This window comes from Mustela lutreola, chromosome 12 (genome assembly GCF_030435805.1).
Source record: "Mustela lutreola isolate mMusLut2 chromosome 12, mMusLut2.pri, whole genome shotgun sequence".
Lineage (NCBI taxonomy): Eukaryota > Metazoa > Chordata > Mammalia > Carnivora > Mustelidae > Mustela > Mustela lutreola.
The window spans coordinates 98,838,844-98,861,685 of NC_081301.1; the positions used below are offsets into that span (position 1 = coordinate 98,838,844).

The following is a 22,842-nucleotide window of genomic DNA, read 5'->3' on the forward strand; positions in this document are numbered from 1 at the left end:
GGAAACGGAGTCCGTGAGTCTCTGGAAGTCGGGTCTTGACACAAACGCTTTTTCCTTGTCGTCGCTGAGACATGGGTAAGGGAGGGAGACTCCGGTCCTGCAGGCCTGTGACATCTGTCCGTGAGCCGTTTGTATTCCCTTCCCTTGGTTCTGGGGTGGCCTGAGGGCCTGGGGAAGGCCCCCCCGGGAGCGTGGGGGTGCGTGATGTCCGCTGGTGCTTTGTCCTCGGCTCGCCCCTGCTCCTGCGTCAGTCCAGCAGTGTTGTTGTCAGGATCTCGGAGGCAGGGGGCGGCCTCTCTGGGTCCACCTGTGACGGCATCTTCTAGGTTGGGCAAAAGCTGCTCTTAGTCCAGAGGAGATAATGGAAGGGTAAGGGGTCCCGGACAAAGGAACCGACCGGCCCCGGGACAAAGGAACAGACCAGGGGAGTGCAGATGTCAGGAGCACGGACTTCTGACCCCAGCCAAGCTTTCTGGGGGCAGTGGCAGGTCGGCAGAGCCCTGAGAGGACAGATGAGGGGCTGCTGGGCTTCTGCGGAAACTTAGGCTGTCAGGAATGGAGTATGCACACCGACCGGCCTAGGATACTTGCCCCAAAGGGAATCTTGATTAAATAAACAACGTTCTTCCCTCCGGGAGTTTTAGGGAAGCAGCAGGTATTCCCAGCTAACCCTGGCTCCCAGCAGGGGCTTTCCAACCTTACTCTACGTTTGGATTCCCCCCATACATCCTGAGCTAAGGCCACATCGGAGCCCTACTACATAGCGATTTCTGCATCAGGGCTCGGGGATCAGGAGGCTTCAGAACTCCTCCAGGTGACTCCAGCCTGCAGCGGGCTTCGGAGTGCTAAGAGAAGACCACATCGCCACTCCAGGTGTGGTCGGTGACCAGGAGCAGAGCGTGGTGGCCGTGGTGGCCGGGAGCCTCCTAGGAATGCAGATGTCCAGGCCCGGGGGACCCCCTGCAGGATCCAGCTCTGGGGAGTCACCAGGCCGCCCAAGAGCTTTATTTGCACCAGATAGGATGCCCTTTAATGGGGCCGAATGGGGCTTGCTGATTGCAATTGTCTGTTAAGTTGGAGAAAGCCCTGAATAACGCAGCAATAATGAGGGGCGGAGAGCCAGAGCAGGAGCCAGCAAAGAGGCTTCAGGAAAGGGAGGTGCGCTGGCTGCCAGCGGCGGCTGGTTGTGCGGCACAGATTCACCTTCACAGTGTCACAGCCCTTCCAGGCCGAGTCCTATATGGTCGCCAGTGTCTCCGGAAAGCTCCGCGTGTGACAAGACAGGGCTCCATGCTTTGCACTTATTAATTGAATCCTAAAGGCCGGCCCTGCGGCGGATGCTAATTCCCCTTTTACAGAAGATTAGAGGTTAAAATCCAGCCCTGCCCGGTCTCCTGGCTTTTCATAGGCAGACATAGGGTTTTACCTGGTTTCAAGTTGTTGGTTTGTTTTCCCCGTGTCCCCAGAAGTCGAGTTTGTATTATAATCAGCGTTGAGAAGGAGTGAGGACCGAGGGTGCCCAGCAAGAACTGAGCCCAGAAACAGCTCTGCCGTTCTCAATAGCAAACCCACTTGACAGCCTGCCCTTGAGAGGGGGTTGGAGCCGGAGACACAGGGTTAAAAACGAGATTCTCTTGGTTCCTGTTGGGAGCCCGGGACCACCTGCCTCTACTCTGTCCCTCCCGGCTCCGCTCCTGAAGCCTGAGTGGGGCAGTCGGGGACAGGGGCTGGTAGGGACCGAGGTACCAAAGATGCTAAGGTTTGAAGCTAACGGCCAAGAAAAAGTTCTTGAGATGTCTTTGATGCAAGAAGGTGCTTTTATATTAAAGCACAGGGACAGGACGCCAGGAGGAGAGAGGTGGCTGACCATCCACTTTCAAGTGGGTAGGGGTCAGGGGCAGTGTAAGTCTCTAGGAATTTTGGAAGGCAGGACTTTGACCGGACCAGGCATTGTGGGGAAAAGGCCACTCATTACTGCCTAACAAAAGCCCAGCCGTGAGGCCCCTGGGGGTACATCAACACTGAGGGACAAAGGAGTCCCCAGAGGAGCTTCTACGTGACAAAGCAAATGCACAGGGCCCTGGGGCTCCCCGCCCCAGCCAAGTACCAACACCCAGGCAGCCAAGCTCCCAGAGGGATGCCAGGCCACCCGTGTCCACCACCTGCCAGTGGCCTGCCGGTAGCAAGGAGACTCGGTCCTTCCTTGGCTTTCATGTCCCACACCAGGGAACACCTGGGAGAACCTTCTGGAGGGGCGCCTGGTGGCTCAGTCGGTGAAGCCTCTGCCTTCAGCTCAGGTCACAGTCTCAGGGTCCTGGGATCGAGTCCCACATCGGGCTCTCTGCTCAGTGGGGAGCCTGCTTTCTCCTCTCCCTCTGCTGCCCTCCTCCTGCTCCTGCTCTCTCTCTGTCTCTAACAAATAAAGAAAATCCTGGAAAGAAGGAAGAAAGGAAGAGAGGAAGCGAGGAAGGAAGGAAACCTTTGGAAAGGTCCCCATCCCAGCCCCACGCAGAGCCCGATGGCCTCCGGTGCGGCGGTGAGCTCGCGGAGCAGGTCCAGGAGAACTCGCTTAAGACCCTCTCTGACAGGCCGCACCCCAAAGAATCAGAGCCACCACCTCCAGAGGGTCAGAATGGAAGCTTTATTTCAATCGGTTTCATTATTTTCAGACCATCACTGGCAACTAGAAACTGGTACGCAAGGGTGGATTCTGTAACTGAGGAGTAAATCAAACAGAATCGATCATGGAGATGTAACAAGAGACACCTGAATATAAATAGACACGTTGATAGCCCACACGTAGAAAAGTCATGCTCTGTAAATACTCCTGTCCACGTACGTCCCTGTGGAGGTCCGAGTTCTGGGATGGAGCTTGGGGGGCTTCCGTGGGTCCCGTTCGCGCCGGGTGCTTTCAGAGAGCTTATGTACAAGCGACATGTTACAGATCTTGAAAAGGAAACTAATCACAGAGCAGTTTTTAAAATCTTTAACAGTTGTGTGTTCTACAAAGAAGGAGCATTTCTTCGATATTAGAAATGGTGAAACAAGTATGTTAGCTTATAGGTATGTACAATGTACGGCTTTATACCTCAAAAGTGCAGGAAGATAAATATATATATATATATACATGAAGTGTATATGTCATGTTAGATCTAGGGAACGATTCGATATTGCTCATGTTGGTCTTTGTATTGCATGCATGCCCGGGGCACGCCCATGGCTTGTCACCAGATGGAGGAGGGACCGGGAGGGACACAGGGGACTCATGGAGCCCCAGGCTTATCCCCTGAATGTCATCTTCAAAGCAATATGTTGAGTTTCGTGATATCTTATGGCCAGGTCAACCACTTCTGTGCCCATGTGCAATGTTTGGAGGGGCCCTTCCGAACCTTGTGGGGTTTTGGGGGACATACTCAGGACAGGGCCACCTAAATACTAAACACATCTAATTCGGGGAACCAACTCCTTGAGCCCTGAGACAACCGGGGATCTCCTCCAAGACTGTACTGAGATCATCATCAAACCCTCAGTGTGGTTCATGGACAACGATCGCCCAACGAAGACCTGTGACAGAGGCATCAGTAGCCTTCCCAGAAACTCATGGGCAAAGTACAAAGGAGCAAAGTGGGTCCAGTTTTCAACCATTAAAGGCTCCTCCTATTTTTTCCTCTCTTCCCCCATGACCCTCTGCCTTGAAACCAGAGAGAGAGACAGACCATAAGAGACTCTTAATCTCAGGAAGCAAACCGAGGGTTGCCGGACGGGCTGGGAGGGCTGGGGTGGCCGGGGGTGGACACTGGGGAGGGTGTGTGCTGTGCTGACCGCGGTGAGTTGTGTAAGACTGATGGTTCACAGACCTGGACCCCCAAACAAATAATTCATTGTATGTTAATTTAAAAAAAAAAAAAAAAAAAAAACCTCTATCGATGAAGCTCTAAAGGCTTCAGTGGCAGACCGGGGCGTGAGAGGCAGAACGGGAACCGTGACTTCTACCAGTAAGGACAGGGCGTCTGGCAGGGAGGCCTCACACCGGGAGCCTCGGGGACGCACACGCAGCCCCTGCTAGACCCCAGCCTCCGATGGGCTGTGATGTCCTGTTTCTTCTTCCACTTAACCCACATCCAAATGCCAAACTGATCTCACCTCTCAAAGAATAGAAACAAGTTAAAAAAAAAAAAAAAAAAAAGTAGGACTAGGTTGAAAAATAAATGTTCTAGAAAGTTCACCAGCCGGGTGTGGCTGTGAAGGCTGTGGGGCAGCCACCATGGGAGGGGCCTCCCTCAGGACCTGCTGGCACCTCCGGTCTGGCTGAGGCATCCTTCTGGGCTCCCCAACCCCGCTGGCATGCAGGCCGCGTCCACACCCTGCTCAGGGCGCCACTCGGAGACCAACGTGTGGGAAGACAGCGGGGCGGCTGGTTCTCAGCGGCGTCTCCCACCCGCGGCACCACACGTGCCACCTGGGGACTTGCTGGCAGAGCACAGAAGAACAGCAAAGGCAGGGACGCTGAGCCAGAAAGGCTGATAGAGGGTGCGCCCAGCGCACGGAGCTGTCCAGACAAGAGCAGAACCCAAGGGGCTGGAAACACACATCCCCAACGTGACCGCTCTGCGGAGGCTGGCGCGGCCGTCTGACAGCTGAGGGCTCCCCGTCCCAGCCCAGGGCCCTCTCCAGCCTCTTCCACCTGCCAGACAGGAAGTCCTGCTGAAAGGAAGACTCTGGCATCGGGGCCAGTGTGAGCAACACCGACGGGAACAAACAGGAGGGCTCATGGGCTCTGTCGGTGGGAACTCTCTGGAAGCAGAGCCAAACCAGACTGGACAGAGCAGTGAAGCTGAGCCTGCCTCCAGCCTCCGCCCCATCTCCTTGCCAGCACGCGGGAACCAGCAGACGCCCCGATTTGGTCTGGAGGATTAAGGATGCACACAAGGTCACTAAGGGGAAAAGATCATTGTTTCCGGAGTGGAGAGCACGTCGAACAGCGATGAGAAGATACCGGTGTCACGGAGCATGCAAGATAACCCATTCCTCGAGCACGCTCTCCGGGACTATGCTTCTGTTACAGACAGATCACCAAAAACACGGTGAACGACTTCTGATTCGAAGTATTTCCTCGAGGGGCAGAGTATGGCGTAGAGGCGTCCGTGTGACTTAGAAAACAGATGTGCTTCTGGTCTTCGGACGGCCTTTGCTGGCTGTTCCAGCGGCATACAGACGGAGTGACTGAGAAGAAGGAAACCATCTCGGAAGGCAAACAGCTGTCTAAAAATAATGGCTACTTTAATTGCCTTTATTTAAAACCTGAGGGGCTGGAAGAAGCCGACCCCTCCTGGGTCAAAGGGAAGATAAAGCACATCTCTAAAACCCTCGAGGGGAACTCGCCGATGCCGGGACACTGCGCTAGTCGGTCCAGAGACCCTCACTCCCGCCTTGCAGGGTGTCTGACCCAGCAGGATGCCACCACTGTATGTGAAATAAACCCTCCCCAAAGTGACAGGGACACCCGCTAACGAGGTCTGGTGCTGGGAGTGCCTCCCCCTCGAGCAGCGAACCTCACGCGTCAGGGACCCGTCAGCGAGCAGCCTCCGGGGGCCACTGTGACATGTTATTGGTAATTCAGCTAAAGGACCTGAAATGCAATGAACTTGGCCTGGGCTCCTCCCCTCCTGCCCCTCCCGGCCCCAGGAGTGTCCAGCTTTGAGCGAGCTGGGGGGATGGCCTGGTTGGGGTGGGCCGTGGCTGGGGGTCCCTGCCACACGCATGCAGATGGGACCAGCTCCCGCCAACCCAGACCATCCCCTCCTGGTGAAGCCGCCTTTGGAGACAGCCAGCGCCTCTCCATCCCCCAAGAGGCCGGGCAAGGCAGGGCGTCCATCCGAAGGGCTGGGCAGAATCCCTGACTCTGGAGAGGGGGTGCTTATCGGTGGTGGCATGAAGGACCCTCTCGGGGAGGACAGGGCGCGCGGCTCGGTCCAAAGGCGATGTTGAACACGTGGGCATCAGACATGCTGCCCTGACGACGGCGGGTGTCACGGGAGGTGGGGAAGGGGATGGGGCTGGGGATGGGGGGACACGCCGTGGCTCCTCCCACGGACGGGTCTTCACATGACCACGCACTTGCCCTTGAGCTTCTCTTTCCTTTTCTGCTGCTTGCTCTTTTTCCCGTCGATCTGGAGGCTCACGGTCCTACGCTTCTCCAAGTTGAGCAGCTCCTGGAAGAGCTCCTTCACGTTGTGGTTGAGCTTGGCCGAGGTCTCCATGAAGGCGCACTTCCACTTCCGGGCCAGGGCCTCGGCCTCGCCGCTCTCCACCTCACGGCTGGGGCTCTCGTCGCACTTGTTCCCCACCAGCATGATGGGGATGCTCTCCACGTCCCCTTTGATCTCGCAGATCTGCTCGTAGATGGGCTTGAGCTCCTCCAGCGACTGCCGGCTGGTGATGGAGTAGACCAGGATGAAGGCGTGGCCCTTGGAGATGGACAGCCGCTGCATGGCCGGGAACTGGTGGCTGCCCGTGGTGTCGGTGATCTGCAGCGTGCAGATGCTCTTGTCGCAGCTGATCACCTGCCGGTAGGTGTCCTCCACCGTGGGGATGTAGCTCTCCCGGAACGTGCCCTTCACGAACCTCAGCACCAGCGAGCTCTTGCCAACACCCCCGGCCCCGAACACGGCCACGCGGTAGTCATTGCTCTGTTCCGGCATGTTGCTTGGGACCTCCGCCTGTCACCAGGAAGCACCTAGCCGAGGAACCAGACGTGGGAGACGATTCCTTTGAAAAATAGAAAAAGAAGAAAATCTTGAGAAGGAGCACATTACCCTCGTTTGGTAGCTTAAAAAGAACAGGAGGGATATGTTTTGCTTTCATGCTCCCGACATAAGATAATTTGAATTTCATTTAAAAAGTCTACAATTCTAGTAATTATGGTCAATCTCCAATTTTCAATAGGACCGTTGCTCTATTCAGTAGCTAACTAGAGTCAGTCTGTTTCTCCTTCTCAGACCATGAACCTGAGCATCCCTGTGTCTAGGGAGAAGGTGCCAAGTCAGTCCAAGGGAGGTGGCATCAAGGGAAGGGAAAGGGGAGATGGGCATGAAGTACCCTCCAACATACACACACACACACACAAACACACAACCACACACACACACAAACACACACACACAAACACACATACACACATACACACACACAACGACACACACAAACACACATACACACATACACACACACAAACACACATACACACACACAAACACAACCCACATACAACCACACATACACACAAACACACACACACACACATACACACACACAACCACACACACAACCACAGAGGACCTTATTGTTTCACCCAAAGTACATTCAGGCCATACTATATGATTTTTGGTAAGTACAGGGGTGGGGAAGAGAATGCTGTTAATATTTATACAATGTTTATATTGACCCGTGAAATCCTCACCACCTACAGCCCTGGTCCCACTGTCCCCGTCATGCACTGAGAACACTAGAAACACAGGAGCATCAGGGAGTGTAACTTCCTGGACTTCACGTGGCTGGAGACAGGTGGGCCTGGCACACAAACCGAGTGTCACTGCCCCCCACGGGGTGTCCCCAGGCCATCTATACTGGGAGCTGGTGGCAGGGGCTTGGTCACCGCCAAGGCCATGGTGTGGACTGGGTCACTGAGCAGCAAGCATTGACAGGTAACTACAATGCTTGGAGGGCCCACTCATTCAAATCAAATTTCAATCAAAATTAAAATGATTATAATCTTTTTAAGAATTACCAGGAGTCACGTGTTATTGAGGTAACAGAAGAAACAGCCACAAGTGGTTGCTAAAATGGAGCAGAATGGGGTTTTTCTTCATTACTAACATTGCCTCCTGCCCAAGAGGAAGTGTACTGTCCTCACATATAGATGACCAACTATCTTTCGTCCTGTCTCTTCTTCGGGAAGGAAGGACATATAACAGACAAAGAAGTAGAGAATTAAGCAAGATCCATTCCCCCCCCCCCCAAGGTGGACAAGACTGTGGAAATGTGAAGCATGGAACCCATTTCTTCCAGGAAACCACGGTGCTGCTGGTCACGTTTCCCATCTCCAGTAACTCATGGACCATAAGAAAAGGGACTGCTCAGCAAAGTCAATTTCAGAGGCAAACGATTAAGCATAATTAGCCATGGAAATGAATAGGTGTAACTACGTCCAGTGGCAGACAGGGCATCGGATTGAAGCCCAGGATGCCGGCATTCTGTCTTCCAATTCATCTCCGAGCTTCAGTGTTTGCCTCCAAACCAGCTCAATGAAATCTTCAGCCATACTTGCAAGCACTTGGGAATCCCTCACCAACCAGGAGGCTGAAGAAGCATCAAATGTCCCAGGAAAACACAGAGAGGTGTAAGGTAGTTCAAAGACAGCAAAAGTCTTAAGGAAAGCCCATTCCGGAGTTTGGACAATCTATTAAATGCTCACAAGATCATTGCGATCAACTCAAGAGTGCAGAATTATAATACACTGTTCTAATTAAAAAAAAAAAAAAAATGCAGTGGTCTCTGGGACCTGGCTTGAAACCTCAGAACAAGCCACTCTCTGTTCTTGGGAGGTCATGTCCACACTCAGCCTTGCCTCATACTATGGCTGTTGAGCTCCAGTCTGGACTGGGAGCATTCACCTGGAAGGGAATGTGTGTTAAGCTCCGTATTCCAAAATCTCTACAGGAGCCCTTGGCCTTGAGCTCACGCTCATCCTGTGTGTGCTGAGTATGTGGCTGGCCTTGCTAAGGTGTCTCCATTATTCCACTGGCAACCAAAATGGAGAAAGCCAACATGAAACACAAGTAGGAAGAATCCAGAGCTACAGCTGTGCACTTGCCCGAGAACTATCTACTGAGCTTCCTGGAAAGGTCAGGCTCTGGGCGAGGGGTCAGAAAACCCAAGTGCAGAGGGCAGACCTAAGGCAGGGGCTCTGTTCCCATGGACTTTAGGATTAAGTGAAGCAGGCAGAAATGAGAAGATGACTTCACACATAATTAATAAATTATATCACAGTGGTGTTTCTAAAGAGAGGTCTGAGGGCAAGTCATCCAACCCAGGATTCCAGACACGGCTGCCCTAAGGTGGTGGCATAGAAGCAGGAATCTGACAGTGGTCAAATCATAAGCCAAGGCAGGAGGAGAGCCTAGTGGGGCCCTCAGGAGAGATGCCACCAAGGGCTGGGTGAAGATGTGGAGTGATGAACAGCACATTATCAAGGAGACATTGCCTCTTGCTGATGTCCAAGGGCGGGAGTAGAGTCAATGTTCGTGCCGGGGTACTAAGCCAGTGCTGTCATCTGGGCAGAGCTGGGCAGGCGGGTAAGCAGTGGCATGTTAGCCAAGAAGAAAGGCAGGTTTGAAGAAGATGATGAGGAAGCAGCTGTGATTGCTTCAGGTTTGTAGGACAGACAGGTAGAGATAGTATCTCTTGGTGACTGGGCTTTAGTCTGAAAGGTCAGCAGAGAAGTCTAGTCTAGCAATAGATGCGTAGGTCTCATCTACACAGAAATAGCACTATAAAAAGTAAAATTAGCCAGGGAGAAGGCACGTAGCAAGAGAGAAGACCAAATGCCAAATCTGATGTAAGAAAACTTGGTGAGTTATCTACTTACACTTCCTGCACTAGAGCTGCCTGCAACAGAAGACAGACGCAATAATAGCACCTTCTTTTCAGAGATGCTAGGGGGCGCCAGTGAGACAAGACAAGACCCAGCACTGGTGTGGTTGGGAACCGAAGCTCTCTGGCTACATTTAGTGAGGACTGGGCAGCAAAAGGGATCACAAAGGAGCAGTAGGGTCAGGGGTACAAACTGGAGAAAAGACACAAAAGTGCAAAGAAGGCAAAACAAACAAACAAACAAACAAAGTCCTGGAGGGGATGTAGCTGAAGCAGTGTTGAGAAGGAAACTGTAGCTATGAATATCTATGTTAAATAAGAACGAAGATTGCAAATTGGTAACCTAATCACCCAACTAAACCAAAGTAAGAAAAATGTAGGAAAGATTAAAGTGAGAGTTAGTACAACAAAGAGTAGAAAAACAATAGAGAGAAATCAAGAAACTCAAAGCTGGTTCTTTCAAAATATCAACAAAACTAACAAACTTTTTGCCAACTGACCAAAGAAGTGAGGAGACTTAACTGCTAAAATCAGAAGTGAAAGAGGAGACAGTACTACAGACCTTGCAGAAATATGAAGTGTTAGAAGGAGCTTCTGTGACCTGCCTCATGGTAACATGCTAACACTAGTGGCTCAGATGAGCTCAATCAAGCAGAAATGGAAGATCTGAAGAGATCTGTAGCAGAGTAGTAATCAAAAAACTATCCATAAGGAAAGGCAGGTCCAGACGGCTTCACTGGTGAATTCCAGCAAACATTCGAAGGGTTAATACCAACACTTTACAAACTCTGCCAGAAAGTGGACTAGGAAAGAACACTTGTCACTGTTTTTGAAGCCCTGATGCCAGCTTGAAGCAAAGATTTCACAATAAAACTACACACCAGTATCTCTTATGAATATATACAAAAATCTTCAACAAAATACTAGTGAACTGCATCCATCAATATATAAACAAGATTGTACATTATAACAAAGTGAGATTTCTACCAGGAATGCAAAGTTGGTTTAACATTCAAATATTACTATAACATACCATTATCAATAAAAGACTAAAAAATTGATAGATCTCAGTAGATACAAAAAAGAATGAAGTTGACAAAATTCAGCACTCAGTCATGATTTAAAAAAAAAAAAAAAGAGGATCAAGAATAAAAGCACATTCTCCCAACCCCAACCAGAAAAAGAGCACATCATGCAACAGGGCAACTAAGAAAATACTTAATGATGAAAGACTGAAGGTTTTCTCCCAAAGACCAAGAAAAAGACAAGAGCTCTCAGTCTTAGAGCATCTATTTACCATTTTCCGGGAGGTTTTGACTAGAAGAAAAGTCAAGAACATGAAATAAAAGGCGTCCAGATTGGAAAGGACAAAACAAAACCATTTATGGCAGACGGCATAACCTTGTCCATAGAAAATTTTAAGAAATCTTCCACAAAGAAAAAAGAACCCTAAAAGGGTTTTGAGTGTCCTTGTGGAAATCAACCGTATTTCTACACGCTTGCAATGAATGATCTGAGACAAAATTAAGAAACCAATTCCATTTATAGTATCATCAAAAAGCATAAGATCCTCAGGAATAAAATTAATGAGGAAGCATAAACATTACACTCTGACAATTAAAAAATATTGTTGAAAGAATCTAAAAACCTAAATAAGTGGAAAGGCACCCATGTTTAAATGTCAGAGGACTTAATTTTGTTAAAATGGCAATATTCCTCAGATCACCTATGGATTCAATACAATTCCTACAAAAATCCCAAACGGCTACTTTACAGAAATTGACAAGCTGATTCCAAAATTCACAGGAAAATTCAAAGGGCCCAGGATAGTGTGACAATGTTGAATGTAGGAAGAAGGGAGGAAGGAAGAAGTTGGAGAGCGCGCACTTCCGACTCCAAACTCACCGAGGGCAGCAAGCCACTGCACGTGCTCGTCTCTTGATTCGGAAACGGATTCACAGATACAGAGGAAGAGGTCCAGAGACCCCAGCGTGAGAAATGACATGTTCAGGGTTCACAGGGTGGTCAGCCAGATTGTTCTGAGTGAACCTCATCTTTCAAAACTATCGTGTGAATGAAATATCAAAATTTTTTAGGTATCATAAAACACCGCGACACCTCATAGGTTTGGATCTCGGACCCAAGTTCAAAGACAATATCCGAACTGACAGAGTGTGGGGAGGGAGACTGAGGCAGTGCTGGGTGTGACTGGTGTGTCAGGGGCTGTGGCGGGAACCAGAGCCATCATGCAGGGCATTTCGGGGCCACAGGACTAAAGAGATGGCCAGAAAGGCAAGCGTGGATTCTCTGGGAGATTCTGGGCTTAAGAGAAGGGGAGGGACGATCAGTCTGGGGTACTCGAGGGGAAAGTGTATCAGGATGGGTCTCACGGAGACACAAAACCCCGACCCCAGACCAACCCCAACCACCTGTGATGTTTCAGCTGAAAGACTTTCAAACAAACAAATGAAGGATGAGTTGATTTAAAAGACAAAGGAGATTGTAAGAGGCGCTTTCATCCACACCCAGGCCCCTTCCTTCCTTCCGCACCCTAACCCTGTCTCTCTTTCCAGGAATAGCCGCTGTTGAAAAGAAGGAACACTCAGTTGTCACTTCCTGATGTTCACGATTATAATTTTAAATAATGCACTCGCTGCTTGAATCCTAGATCTTAGTGCCTTTACTTATGACTGGGCCACGTCCTTCTGTGGGATTAGCACAATGCCTTCCTCAGCTGCCTAGGCTTTGTTAGTTCTCTATTTTTAAAGTACATTATTTAAAGTACAGTATTTCAATTTCCTAGGTTCAATACTGACAATTTATTCCAAGATTTATATTAAGTCTTTTGCCTGCAGGTTGTTTCTAAACCCTATCAATAAACAGCATTAAAAGGGTTTTGTAGGGATGCCTGGGTCACTCAGTCGGTTAAGCGTCTGCCTTCGGCTCAGGGTCTTGAGATCGAGTCCTGCCATCAGGCTCCTTGCTCAGTGGGGAGTCTGCTTCTCCCTCTGCTGTGTCCTCTCTTTCTCTGACTAATAAATAAGTAAAATCTTTTTAAAAAGGGGAGGGGGTTGTACAGATTCTTCAAGGCAAAAGTAGAGAGTAGGATTGAACCCACTGAGGAAAAGATCACTGTCAGTCAGACTTGCCTGGCTGATGGGTAATTTTCTGTGTCAGCATCACGGGGTCTTAGGTACGGCTGGGTTTTTCCTCCTCACTTTTTAACTTTTTTCCCTTGGTGACTCTTAGTTGCCAAGTTTGGGATTCCAGTCTATTATCACCTTCCTCGGATCCATTTTTGTTTTGGTGGAAACATTACTGATAAATTCTGATGCCACTGACATTTCTGAGTGCATGCCTTTCTCACCTGGTAGATGCAATCCCGCAGCCAAACTAAGCTCAAATTGTGCTTTCCTCAGATTTTAAGGATTCTCTGATTTTTGACCTTATCACCCAGGGATACCCATGCAAAATCCAAGTCAGTAGGAGATTCTTATCTCTAGAGGGAAGCTGGGATCTTCCCTTTCCTTTGGCAAGCTGAGAATATTCTCTGTACTCTGGGAGTCACATCTCACCAGGATGGGTGGAAAACTGCTTTTTCATTGTTTTTTGAGGGTTGGGGAAGGCTGCAAAACCTGATCACCTCACAGCCTGGCCGAATCTTCTCTTTTTAAAAAAGTGCATCATCCCAGCCGCCATGCCCTCTCTCTCTTTCTGGAACTCTTCCTAGGTGATGGAGGGAGTGTGCCTGTTCCTGATTTCTCTAGAATCTTTCCCTTTATCCTTTCAAGCACCTTTCTGGCACTCTGGTCTTCCTTTCTCACAGAAGCAGTTTTCTTTCTCATCTCAAGGAAGGCAACACCATGCTGTCATGAGAGCGCTGACGGACATTTTGGCTGCTGTCCTTGTCACACATCTGAGCTCTCTCGGGTCCTATCTGTCCGTTGTTCACAGCCGTTGTTTTCACGAATGTCTGCTAATCCCCGGTTGTCCCCTGATTTACGAAAGAACCACCACGTTGGCTGGGAGGGGCAGCTGGAGGGGCTCTCCGGGTGCACCGATCTGTCCCCCAGAGCCTGTGCCCTGAGTAGGACGATGGTCTGGATACGTCTCTACTCTCCTTGCTGGAACTTGTCTGGATTCAAGACTCTCTCAGCCCCTTACACGTCTGAAAAGCTCATACACAGATCAATGAGGGAAAGGGAGGAAGTGAGCCATCCCAAAGTATCAGAAATTGCGTGTCTTATACTAAAGAATTCAAAATGAGACATTTTAAATACTGGAACTGAGGTTAGCGGTACGGTACTGTAATTTATAAGAAATACACATTTGATCATTCAGATGATGAAAAGACATTTTTCGTATGCATTTGGTCTTCATCATGGTTCCCGGCGCACAGCTTCCAAAACCCTTGGCATCTCCTGAGGAAGGACACCAATGGGGGTGTCTTCCAGTAAAAGGTCTGGTCTCTGGAGCCCTAAAGGGGAAATGGGTGTCTTGTTACTGATGAGGAGCCCCTTTCCACCACACTGGGTTTATGTTAGTGAGGCGAACTTTGAAAAGTGCCTAAAGATTGGGGGGCTGCTTGCCCAGGGGACCAGCCCTGAAGAGAGCCTCCGAATCTGCAGCTTCCCGGCTTCCACCTCCGGGGAGGAGAGAAGGCCTGGAGGTCCACGCTGCCAATGGCCAGTTACTTCGTTGATCATGACCATGTCATGGAGACACCATAAAACCCCAAAAGGATAAGATTTGGAGAGATCCCGGGCACAGGGGCTGTCGGGAGAGCGGGCATGGCAGCTCCGCCCTCCTCAGCCCGGCCCGAGCCTCTCCTCTTCCATCTGGTCTCCCCAAGCTCCCTCCTACCGAATAAGCCCCTGACCTAGTGAGCCCCGTGCTTCCCGGAGCTCCCGGAGCCACTCTAGCAAATTAATCAAACGCAAGGAGGGGGTCGTGGAAATCTCTGACTTCTAGCCAGTCGGAAGCGCAGGCGACCATCGGGGCTTGCCACGGGCATCTGAAAGGGAGAGCCGGCTGCCTGCAGGACTGAGCCCTCAGCCCGAGATCTCATTTCCTCTCGGCTGCGCAGCGTCGGAAGTGAGCTAACGGGCAGGACGCCCAGCCAGGACCTGGAGAGGTATGGGGTGTGGCGGGGTGTGGGGGGACGCGGGCCCTACAGGCGCTGTCACAGGGTGCAGAATGACAGGAGGCTATCCTAGCCTATAGGGCTAAGAATCGGGGGGAAATCAGACTTCGATTTCCTGAGTCACAGAAGTTGCCCATCCAGACATCCTGTGGGAGAAACAGCAGATTCCTACGAATGAGGAAAAAGGAGTATGTCGGTAAAACCACAGTCTTCACCTGCTCTCTAGCTTGAATTAAGCTTGCTGGAAAAAAAAAGAGAAAATTATATATATGTATATATATATATATAATGTTTTCTTTTATATATATATATGTATGTATATATATTTATACACACACACATATATATGTAAAATAAATCATTCAAACCTAATCTCCTAGATTAGAAGAATTCAGCTCAGGAAGTGTGAGCATTTAGAAAAACCTGACCGTCTGGGGCTCTCTTGCCCGAAATCCCCACAGATGGTCTGAGATCAAAGGCACGTGCCTCTGCTGGAGATGACACAGGTGATCTCTGCTCCATCCTGGCCTGGTCCTCCAGGACGCCTTCTCCTCAAACACATGCATCTTTATCACAACATTTACACTTCGTTGTTAAACAAATTCCATGTAAATTCTCTAGAGAGGAGAGCATACCTTTACTTATTTCTAGAATCTCGATTTAATTAAACATTCGCTTCATGTCCCTTCTTTGTGGACCCTAAAAAATGACTGATTTGTTCGTGGGAAACATTTGTCAGACAGAAAGAGTTAAACATCTAAACATCGGGGCTTGTCTTTCCCCAAAGAAGCAGACTCCTTTTCCCGGAACCTTGCCTCGTGGTGTTCTGGAAACATCCTGCCCTGCAGTGTAAGGACAGGTGTTAAAACAGGACAGACACAGCTGTCTGCACCCAGATAATGGGGCCGCCACCACTGGGGGTGGTCAGGAGGGGGGTGTCCTCAGGTACCCCTGCAAGACTCACGGTATCCACAAGAACAAACCAAATGGAGAGACACGGAGACGCTGCTTGGATTGGGGTACGTGATTCTCTAAGGCTGTCATTATTAGAGGCAAGTCATAGCCCGCAGCTGAGGCACAGAAGAAAGGTCCCCTGGTGGTCGTCCGAAGCTGTCCCCTGGACTCCATGCTCAGAAACGCGATGGAACAAAGTAACATGCATTTCGTGAAGCTTCACACACTGCCAAGAGCCTGACTATATTTGGGGCACTTTCTGCCTACCTCCCTTTCTTCCCACGTGGGTATGGGAAATGAAAAGGCAAATCTTGCGGCTAAAAAGACCATCATCACCCTGGTCAGAGGATCAGTTCCCAGGTCGGACCCTCCACACGCGCTGGCGCGAGCTGACCCCGCGGCGGAGGGGACCCCGGAGGAGGAAGGCCGCGGGAACTAGGGAACTCTGTGGACCAGGAGCAAGAAAGGGTCCGGCGCCAGGCGCCAAGGCTCAGTGTGCGGCCCCGGGCGGCCCCGGGCCTTCCTTCGCCATCAGCCTATTGAAACGGGCCTCTGCACAGGTGCACGTCGTTAGGCGGGCTTCTAGGTTGAGCCAAAGAAAAGCCGACAAAATCGGCAAGTGGCTACAGAGGCCTCCCTCAGACAGCCATGAGCTACTTGTTACTCAGGCCTCGGGGGTCTTAGCTAAGAAGCACTGCCAAGTCCAAGGTCATGAAGCTTCAGCCCCATGAATTTTTCTAAGAGTTTCATGACTTTCGTTCTGACAGTCAGGCCGCTGACCCGTTTTGAGTTAATTCTTGTATACGGTGTGAGAAAGGCCCAACTTCATGCCCCTGTGGCTATCCCGTCATCCCCACACCACTTGCTAAAGGAGACAATTCTTCCCCCAAAGAACGATCTTGATCCTCCTCGTCCAAAATCGATGAGCCGTGCCGGTGAAGGTTTATTTCTAGACTCCCCACCCCACTCCGTCGGGCTACCTGTCTTCTTAGGCTCCACCACACTGTTTTATCTACTGTGGCTTTGCAGTAAGTTTTAAAATTGGTAGGTGTGAAGCCTCCAGCTTTGATGTTTTTTTCAAGATAGTTTTGACTATTGGGGGCCCCCTGGAATGTCACACAAATAAGTAAATTGGACTTTGGCAAAATTAGAAGCTTTTTTTCAGCAAAGAACATATTATCAAGAAAGTGAAAAAAGACAACTCACACTGGGGGAAATATGTCCTCCACTCTGATAAGACGCTATCAGGAAAAGACAGAGACTCAGAACGGAGTAGTTAAACAAAAAACAAACCCACCAAAATATGGACTAAGGGCTCGTCTAAATATTTCTCTGAAGAAAATATACCTGTGGCCAAGAAGCACATGAAAAGATGTTCCACATTCGTCACCAGGAAAACGCAGCTCAAAGCCACTCTGAGGCACCCTTCACACCCGTAGGATGTGGACTCTCCAAAATCCAAAGAAATGACCAACAAGCCATCAGAGAAGACCGTGGAGAAATTAACCATAGAACTGGCACAGCAATCCACTTCTGGGTGTACATCCCCAAATAACTGACAGATAACAACACACAGACATGTAGCTACAATACTGACAAGATGCTCGCACACCGTGTTCGCGGCAGCACTGATCACGACAGCCAGCAGGTGGAGCGACGCAGCGTCCGCGGCCGGAGGACTCTACAAACCGAACAGGGCATACGCGCAGTGCATCATTACTCAGCCGGAACGGGGCCGGAAGTCCGGACACCTGCTAAGGCACGGATGAACCCCGAGTGCAGCACGCCAAGTGCCATGAACCAGTCACAGAAGGACGGGGATGACAAGGTCCCACCTACGTGAGCTCCCCCGAGTGCTCAGATTGGTGGAGACAGAGCGGCAGGGGCTGTGCCAGGCCTGGGGGAGGAGACGATGGAGGGTTAGTGTCTGTCTGACGGGGACGGAGCTTCAGTGTGGGGAGGTAGTGGGTTCCTCAGCCACGTGGTGGCAGGACAGTGTGAACGTGTGCCAGGCCACGCATGTCCAGTGATGCACGGAGGGTTTTGGAGGGGAGGGGGGGAGGGGTTGAGACGGCCTAGTGGTGGGTACTACAGAGGGCACGGATTGCATGGAGCACTGGGTGGGTGCATAAACAATGAATCTTGGAACACTGAAAAAGTAAAATTAAATTAAAAAAAAAAAAGAAAGTGATGCAAGTGGTGAATTTTACGTCGCCTGTATTTTAGCACAAGAAAGTCTGATTGTATGTGTGAACATTTTTAGTAACCGCAGAACCAAAACCTAAGGACCACATGCAGGACACGAGCACAGTGGGCAGCAGCGGCAGCAGACGGTCCCTCCCCTTGGTCACCCACGCCGCACAGTAAAAGCATTAAGGGTCTGATCTGATCTGGCAAAACCAAACAAAAATCTAAATTCCCAAGAAGACCAATTAACACGGGCACCTACTTCCTGGACCCACTCCTCTACTGCACTGAAGGTGACGTGAGGCATGGCTCTTTGACACTAAACCCCGTGAGACTCGTGTCCAGCACGGGAGCCACTCCCCACGGGAGCTGCGGCAAGACTCGAGGGAGAAGTCTTGCACTGGATTTCGGACCTTAGGACAAAAAAGCTGCTGCATACCCCATTCACAGCTGTGATACCACTGCTAACGTAAGAGGATGCTAGTTTGTATACACTGCATACATTACCTAAATTAACTTCACCTGGGGCGCCGGGGTGGCTCAGGGTGTCAAGCATCCGCTTTTGGCTCAGGTCATGATCTCGGGGTCCTGGGATCGAGCCCCGCATCAGGCTCTCTGCTCAGCAGGGAGCCTGCTTTCCCCCCCCAACCTGCCTCTCTGCCTACATGTGATCTCTGTCTGTCAAATAAATAAATAAAATCTTTAAAAAAACTTTAAAAAATTAATTAATTAATTAACTTCACCTGTGCCTTTACGTTTTAAAATGTAGGTTCTTTACAAAATGAAAAATTACAGGTATGGCTCACATGTTGTATTTGCTGGTATGCAGTGTTCTGGAACAAATCCTTACACTTTTTTCTTTAGCAAACGTTCAACAGCACGTTATAATTAATCACATGAGTTATAAAATTGAATTAAAGGTGATTTCTTTAAGAAAATTTTTAGAATCCTCTTCTAACTAATAGTTACAGGCAAAAAAAGCCCCAAGTCATCAGAAAAATACTGATTTTCCTGCTGCGACAAAGTATATAAAATAATATGTCAACACGTGTCGTGACAAACCAAAATCAGAATCCTATAGAAATATAGGATATACAGAATCCTATAAAATCTGTCATATATCTGAAATATAGGATATACAGAATCCTACAGAAAGATACATCAGAAATAGTAATGCATGAGGTCGCAAGGAGCCATAGGAGAAGTTTCAGAGGAGAGATTTGCTACAGTGGAGCCGAAGTACAAAGGTCTGAACACACCCGTGCATCTAGTATTTGCTCTAACGAGTCTCTCTCCGTGAGACGCTCCGGCACGAGCTCTCTTCTGTCAGTGTTGGCTGGTTGGTTTGTGTGCTCTCCCCACTCCTGGCCCAGTATCGGCGCCGCAAAGGCAGGGTCCCTGCTGAATTCATTCACCAGGCGCCTGACTCATCGGGAACCCTCAGCACGTACTAAGTGATTATCTGTTGCTGGAATGCATCTCGGTGAGCCAAACAAGGAAAATCGTACCAGAGAAGATAAATGAGTCCTTCAAAGAAACAAAATGAAGTTGTGAAACATGGACAGAACACTGACCACTCACAGTTGACAACGACAAGTGAAATAAAAATTTCCAAAAGGAGACGTGCTAACGTTGTAGGAGACAGAGCCGGGGTGCAGAATTTATTGTACCGTTCAGTAAGTTCTTACAGCAGAGAAGTGTGAGCCAAGCGTGGGCAGGAGCTCCGGGCTACTGTGCGTTCTGGATACTTGGTTTAATTTTCCCTCACCTGTTTCATCTGCTCCCTACCCCTACACCTCCGGGCTTTCCTATCTTGGCTATGATAAATCACGCTGCGATAAACATAGGAATGCAAGTGTCCTTTTCAATTCGTGTTTTCATTTTCTTTGGGTAAATTCCCCACAGTGGGATTACTGGCTCCTCCAGTGACTTTCTGAGGACCCTCCATAGTGGTTCCCGCAGTGGCTGCACCAGCTTGGGCTCCCACCAACAGTGCACAAGGTTCCTTTTCCACTACATTCTCAGCCACACTTGTTATTTCTCGTCCTTCTGATTCGAGCCATCGTGACAGCTGTGAGGTGGTGCCTCACTCACACTCCCTGATGACACGTGGGCTGAGAATCTTTCCGTGTGTCTGTTGGCTCTCCGCATGTCTTCTTTGATAAAATGTCTATTCAGGTCTTTTGTCCATTTTTAATCAGATTATTTGAGGAGTTTTTTGGTGTGTGTGTTGACTTATATAAGTTCTCTACACATTTTGAATATTAACCCCTTCTTGGATATATCATTTGCAAATACCTTCTCCCATTCGCTAGATTGTCCTTTTGTTTCATCAATGGCTCCCTTGGCTGTAGAAAAGCTTTTTATTTTGGTGCAGTTCCAATAGTTTGATTTTGCTTTTGTTTCCCTTGCCTGAGAAGACATGTCCATAAATACGGTGCTAGGGCCAATGTCCAAGAGATTACCGCTTGTGTTTTCTTTTAGGTGTTTTACAGTTTCAGGTCTCACATTTAGGTCTTTTATCTCTTTGAGTTTATTCTTGTACATGGTGTAAGAAGGCGGTCCAGGTCCATTCTTTTCTATATACCTATCTTCAAATGTGTTTTTAAATATAAAATAAGTATTTTTAATTTATAAGAGATAAGAATGTATATATTATATTACATATGAGGCAAGTATTTTAATATATATATAAACAATATATAATAATATGTAATATACAAAAATAAAACCTTTAAGATAAGGTTCAAATTCTTGGACACACTTTGCAAGGAGATAAGAAGCAACCAGAAAAATGCCGTCTACTGCTGCAGAACGGCTTACTAATTACCTTGCAGCACGGACTATGTAAGTGTTGCCAAATGAAAAGGCAAGTCCTGCGTTTATCTTTCATACAACAAGCAACTGTTCTAAATTCATTGCCGTTTTCTGTATGGCAGATGGCTTTGAGCAGCCGGCCATCTAGCAGGTATTATACAAAACTAAGCAGACTTTCTCCATCTCTGTGATATGAAGATGAAACTATAAGCATGAGAAGGAGACACAGTCCCTCCTTTGGGAACACAACTGCCCTATGAAGAGAGCAGTTTGGAGAGAGATGCATAAAATCACTCCTAGGAGAGTCATGTAGATGTCATTGAGACGGCGACACGGGCTGTTCCTGCCTTTGTTCCCCCTGACCAGAGCAACTAACATCTTGTCAAAAACAAGACGGGGGCGGCTGAGTGGCTCAGTCTGCCTTCGGCTCGGGTCGTGATCTCAGGGTCCTGGGATCGAGCCCCGCCTCGGGCTCTCTGCTCAGCGGGAAGCCTGCTCCTCCACTTGTCTCTCTCTCACCATTTCTGCCTCTCTCTCTCTCTCAAATAAATAAATAAAATTTTTAAAAAAGAAAAAGAAAAAAACACCACTGAGAGAATCCTAGAACATGGAGGTGAGGTGGAAACACCCCTGCCTGCACCCCAGAGCCCAAGACAGTCCGTGTTAGAGGAACCACCACACACTGACCACATCACCCCTTCCCCTGAGCCTCTGGTTCCTTCGAGGGGAAAAGAGAACCCAGGAGAGACAACCAGCCTGCCCCAGCACTGTGGGCCACTCTGTGGGAGTCCCTCCTCTGATTCACACCATGAGACCTGCAGCAGAACCTCCGGGGCTTGCCCCTGGGAACCCGTGAACAGAAAATCTGAACAAAGCAATGACTAGTAAGGGAATTGACTCTGCTATAGAAAGTCTCCCAATAAAGAGAAGCCCAGACCAGCGGCTTCACTAGTGAATGTAAAGGAGAGTCGACGTCAGTCCTTCTCAAACTCTTCCAGAAAAAGGAAAAAAGAAAGAAAAGGAGGGAATACTCAACACCCGTATCAGAAAAAACACTATTAGAAAAGTCAATGACAGGCCAATTCCCTGATGAGTTTAGACGCAAAAATTCTCCGTAAAATACTGGCAAACTGATCTCGGCAGCACGTCGTAAGAATCGTTCACCTTAATCACGTGGGGCTTATCCCTGGGACACAAGGACGGTTCCATACCTGCAGATCAACACGCGACCGATCACATCCACAGAATGGAAGAAGATCGTCAGACGGTCGTCTCAACAGACGCAGGACGAGCATGGGACGAAATCCAACATCCACTCAGGACGAAAGCACTCGACAGATCAGGTGCAGAAGAAACCTATCTCAACATAAGAAGATCATATATGGCAAGTCCACACTAACACCATCAACGGAGAAAGGCTGAAAGCTTTTCCTCTACGGACACCACGCCTCCTGGTGTGGTGACACCACTCCTACTCAGTAGGGTACGAGAGATGGTAGCCAGAGCAGTTGGACAAGAAAAGAAATAAAGGCATTAGAATTGGACAGGAAGAATCAAAATTGTCTCTAATTTGAAGATAATATGATTCTACATAGAGAAAACTCCAATGGCTCTACCAAAACATCGTTAGATCTAATCAATGAATTTCACAGAGTTGCGAGATCTGAAACTTACATAAAAATCAGTAGCATCTCTATGCACTATCAACAAATTTTCTAAAAGGAAATGTTCATTGCAGACTATTTACAATAATCAAGACACAGAGACGATCTTAGTGTCCGTGATGAATGAGGGCATGAAGGGGTCATGTAAATGTACATAATGGAATATGAAGCAAGCATTAAAACAGCAAAGAACTCCTATCATTTGCAACAACACAGATGGACACGGAAGGCGTGATTCTAAGCGGGATAAGTCAGGCAGAGGAAGACGGACGCCACACAATTCCACTTACACGCAAAATCGACAACGTGCAAACAAAGACTCTTTTCAAGGTCATTGAAAACGAGTTTGCACATGCAGTTACCAGAGGCACAGGGTGGGAAGGGGAAAAGTGGAGGAAGGTAGTCAAAACAGAGACGCCTCCAAGT

The 22,842-nt window shown here is 49.0% G+C and overlaps 1 protein-coding gene across 7 annotated transcripts in view; it reads right to left on the reverse strand.

The window, feature by feature from the left end:
* Nucleotides 1-2,622: 2,622 nt before the first annotated feature.
* DIRAS2 (DIRAS family GTPase 2) overlaps nt 2,623-22,842 on the reverse strand; it is a 28,700-nt gene continuing 8,480 nt past the window's right edge. For 4 of the 7 annotated variants that reach the window (XM_059142635.1, XM_059142632.1, XM_059142630.1 and 1 more), the window contains exon 2: nt 2,623-6,768. In XM_059142635.1, the coding sequence (XP_058998618.1) occupies nt 6,102-6,701 (600 nt within the window). In that variant the 5' untranslated portion in view covers nt 6,702-6,768 and the 3' untranslated portion in view covers nt 2,623-6,101. Of the gene's footprint in view, nt 6,769-21,963; nt 22,109-22,842 lie in introns of all 7 variants that reach the window. The other 3 variants (XM_059142634.1, XM_059142631.1, XM_059142633.1) reach the window with 1 other exon arrangement.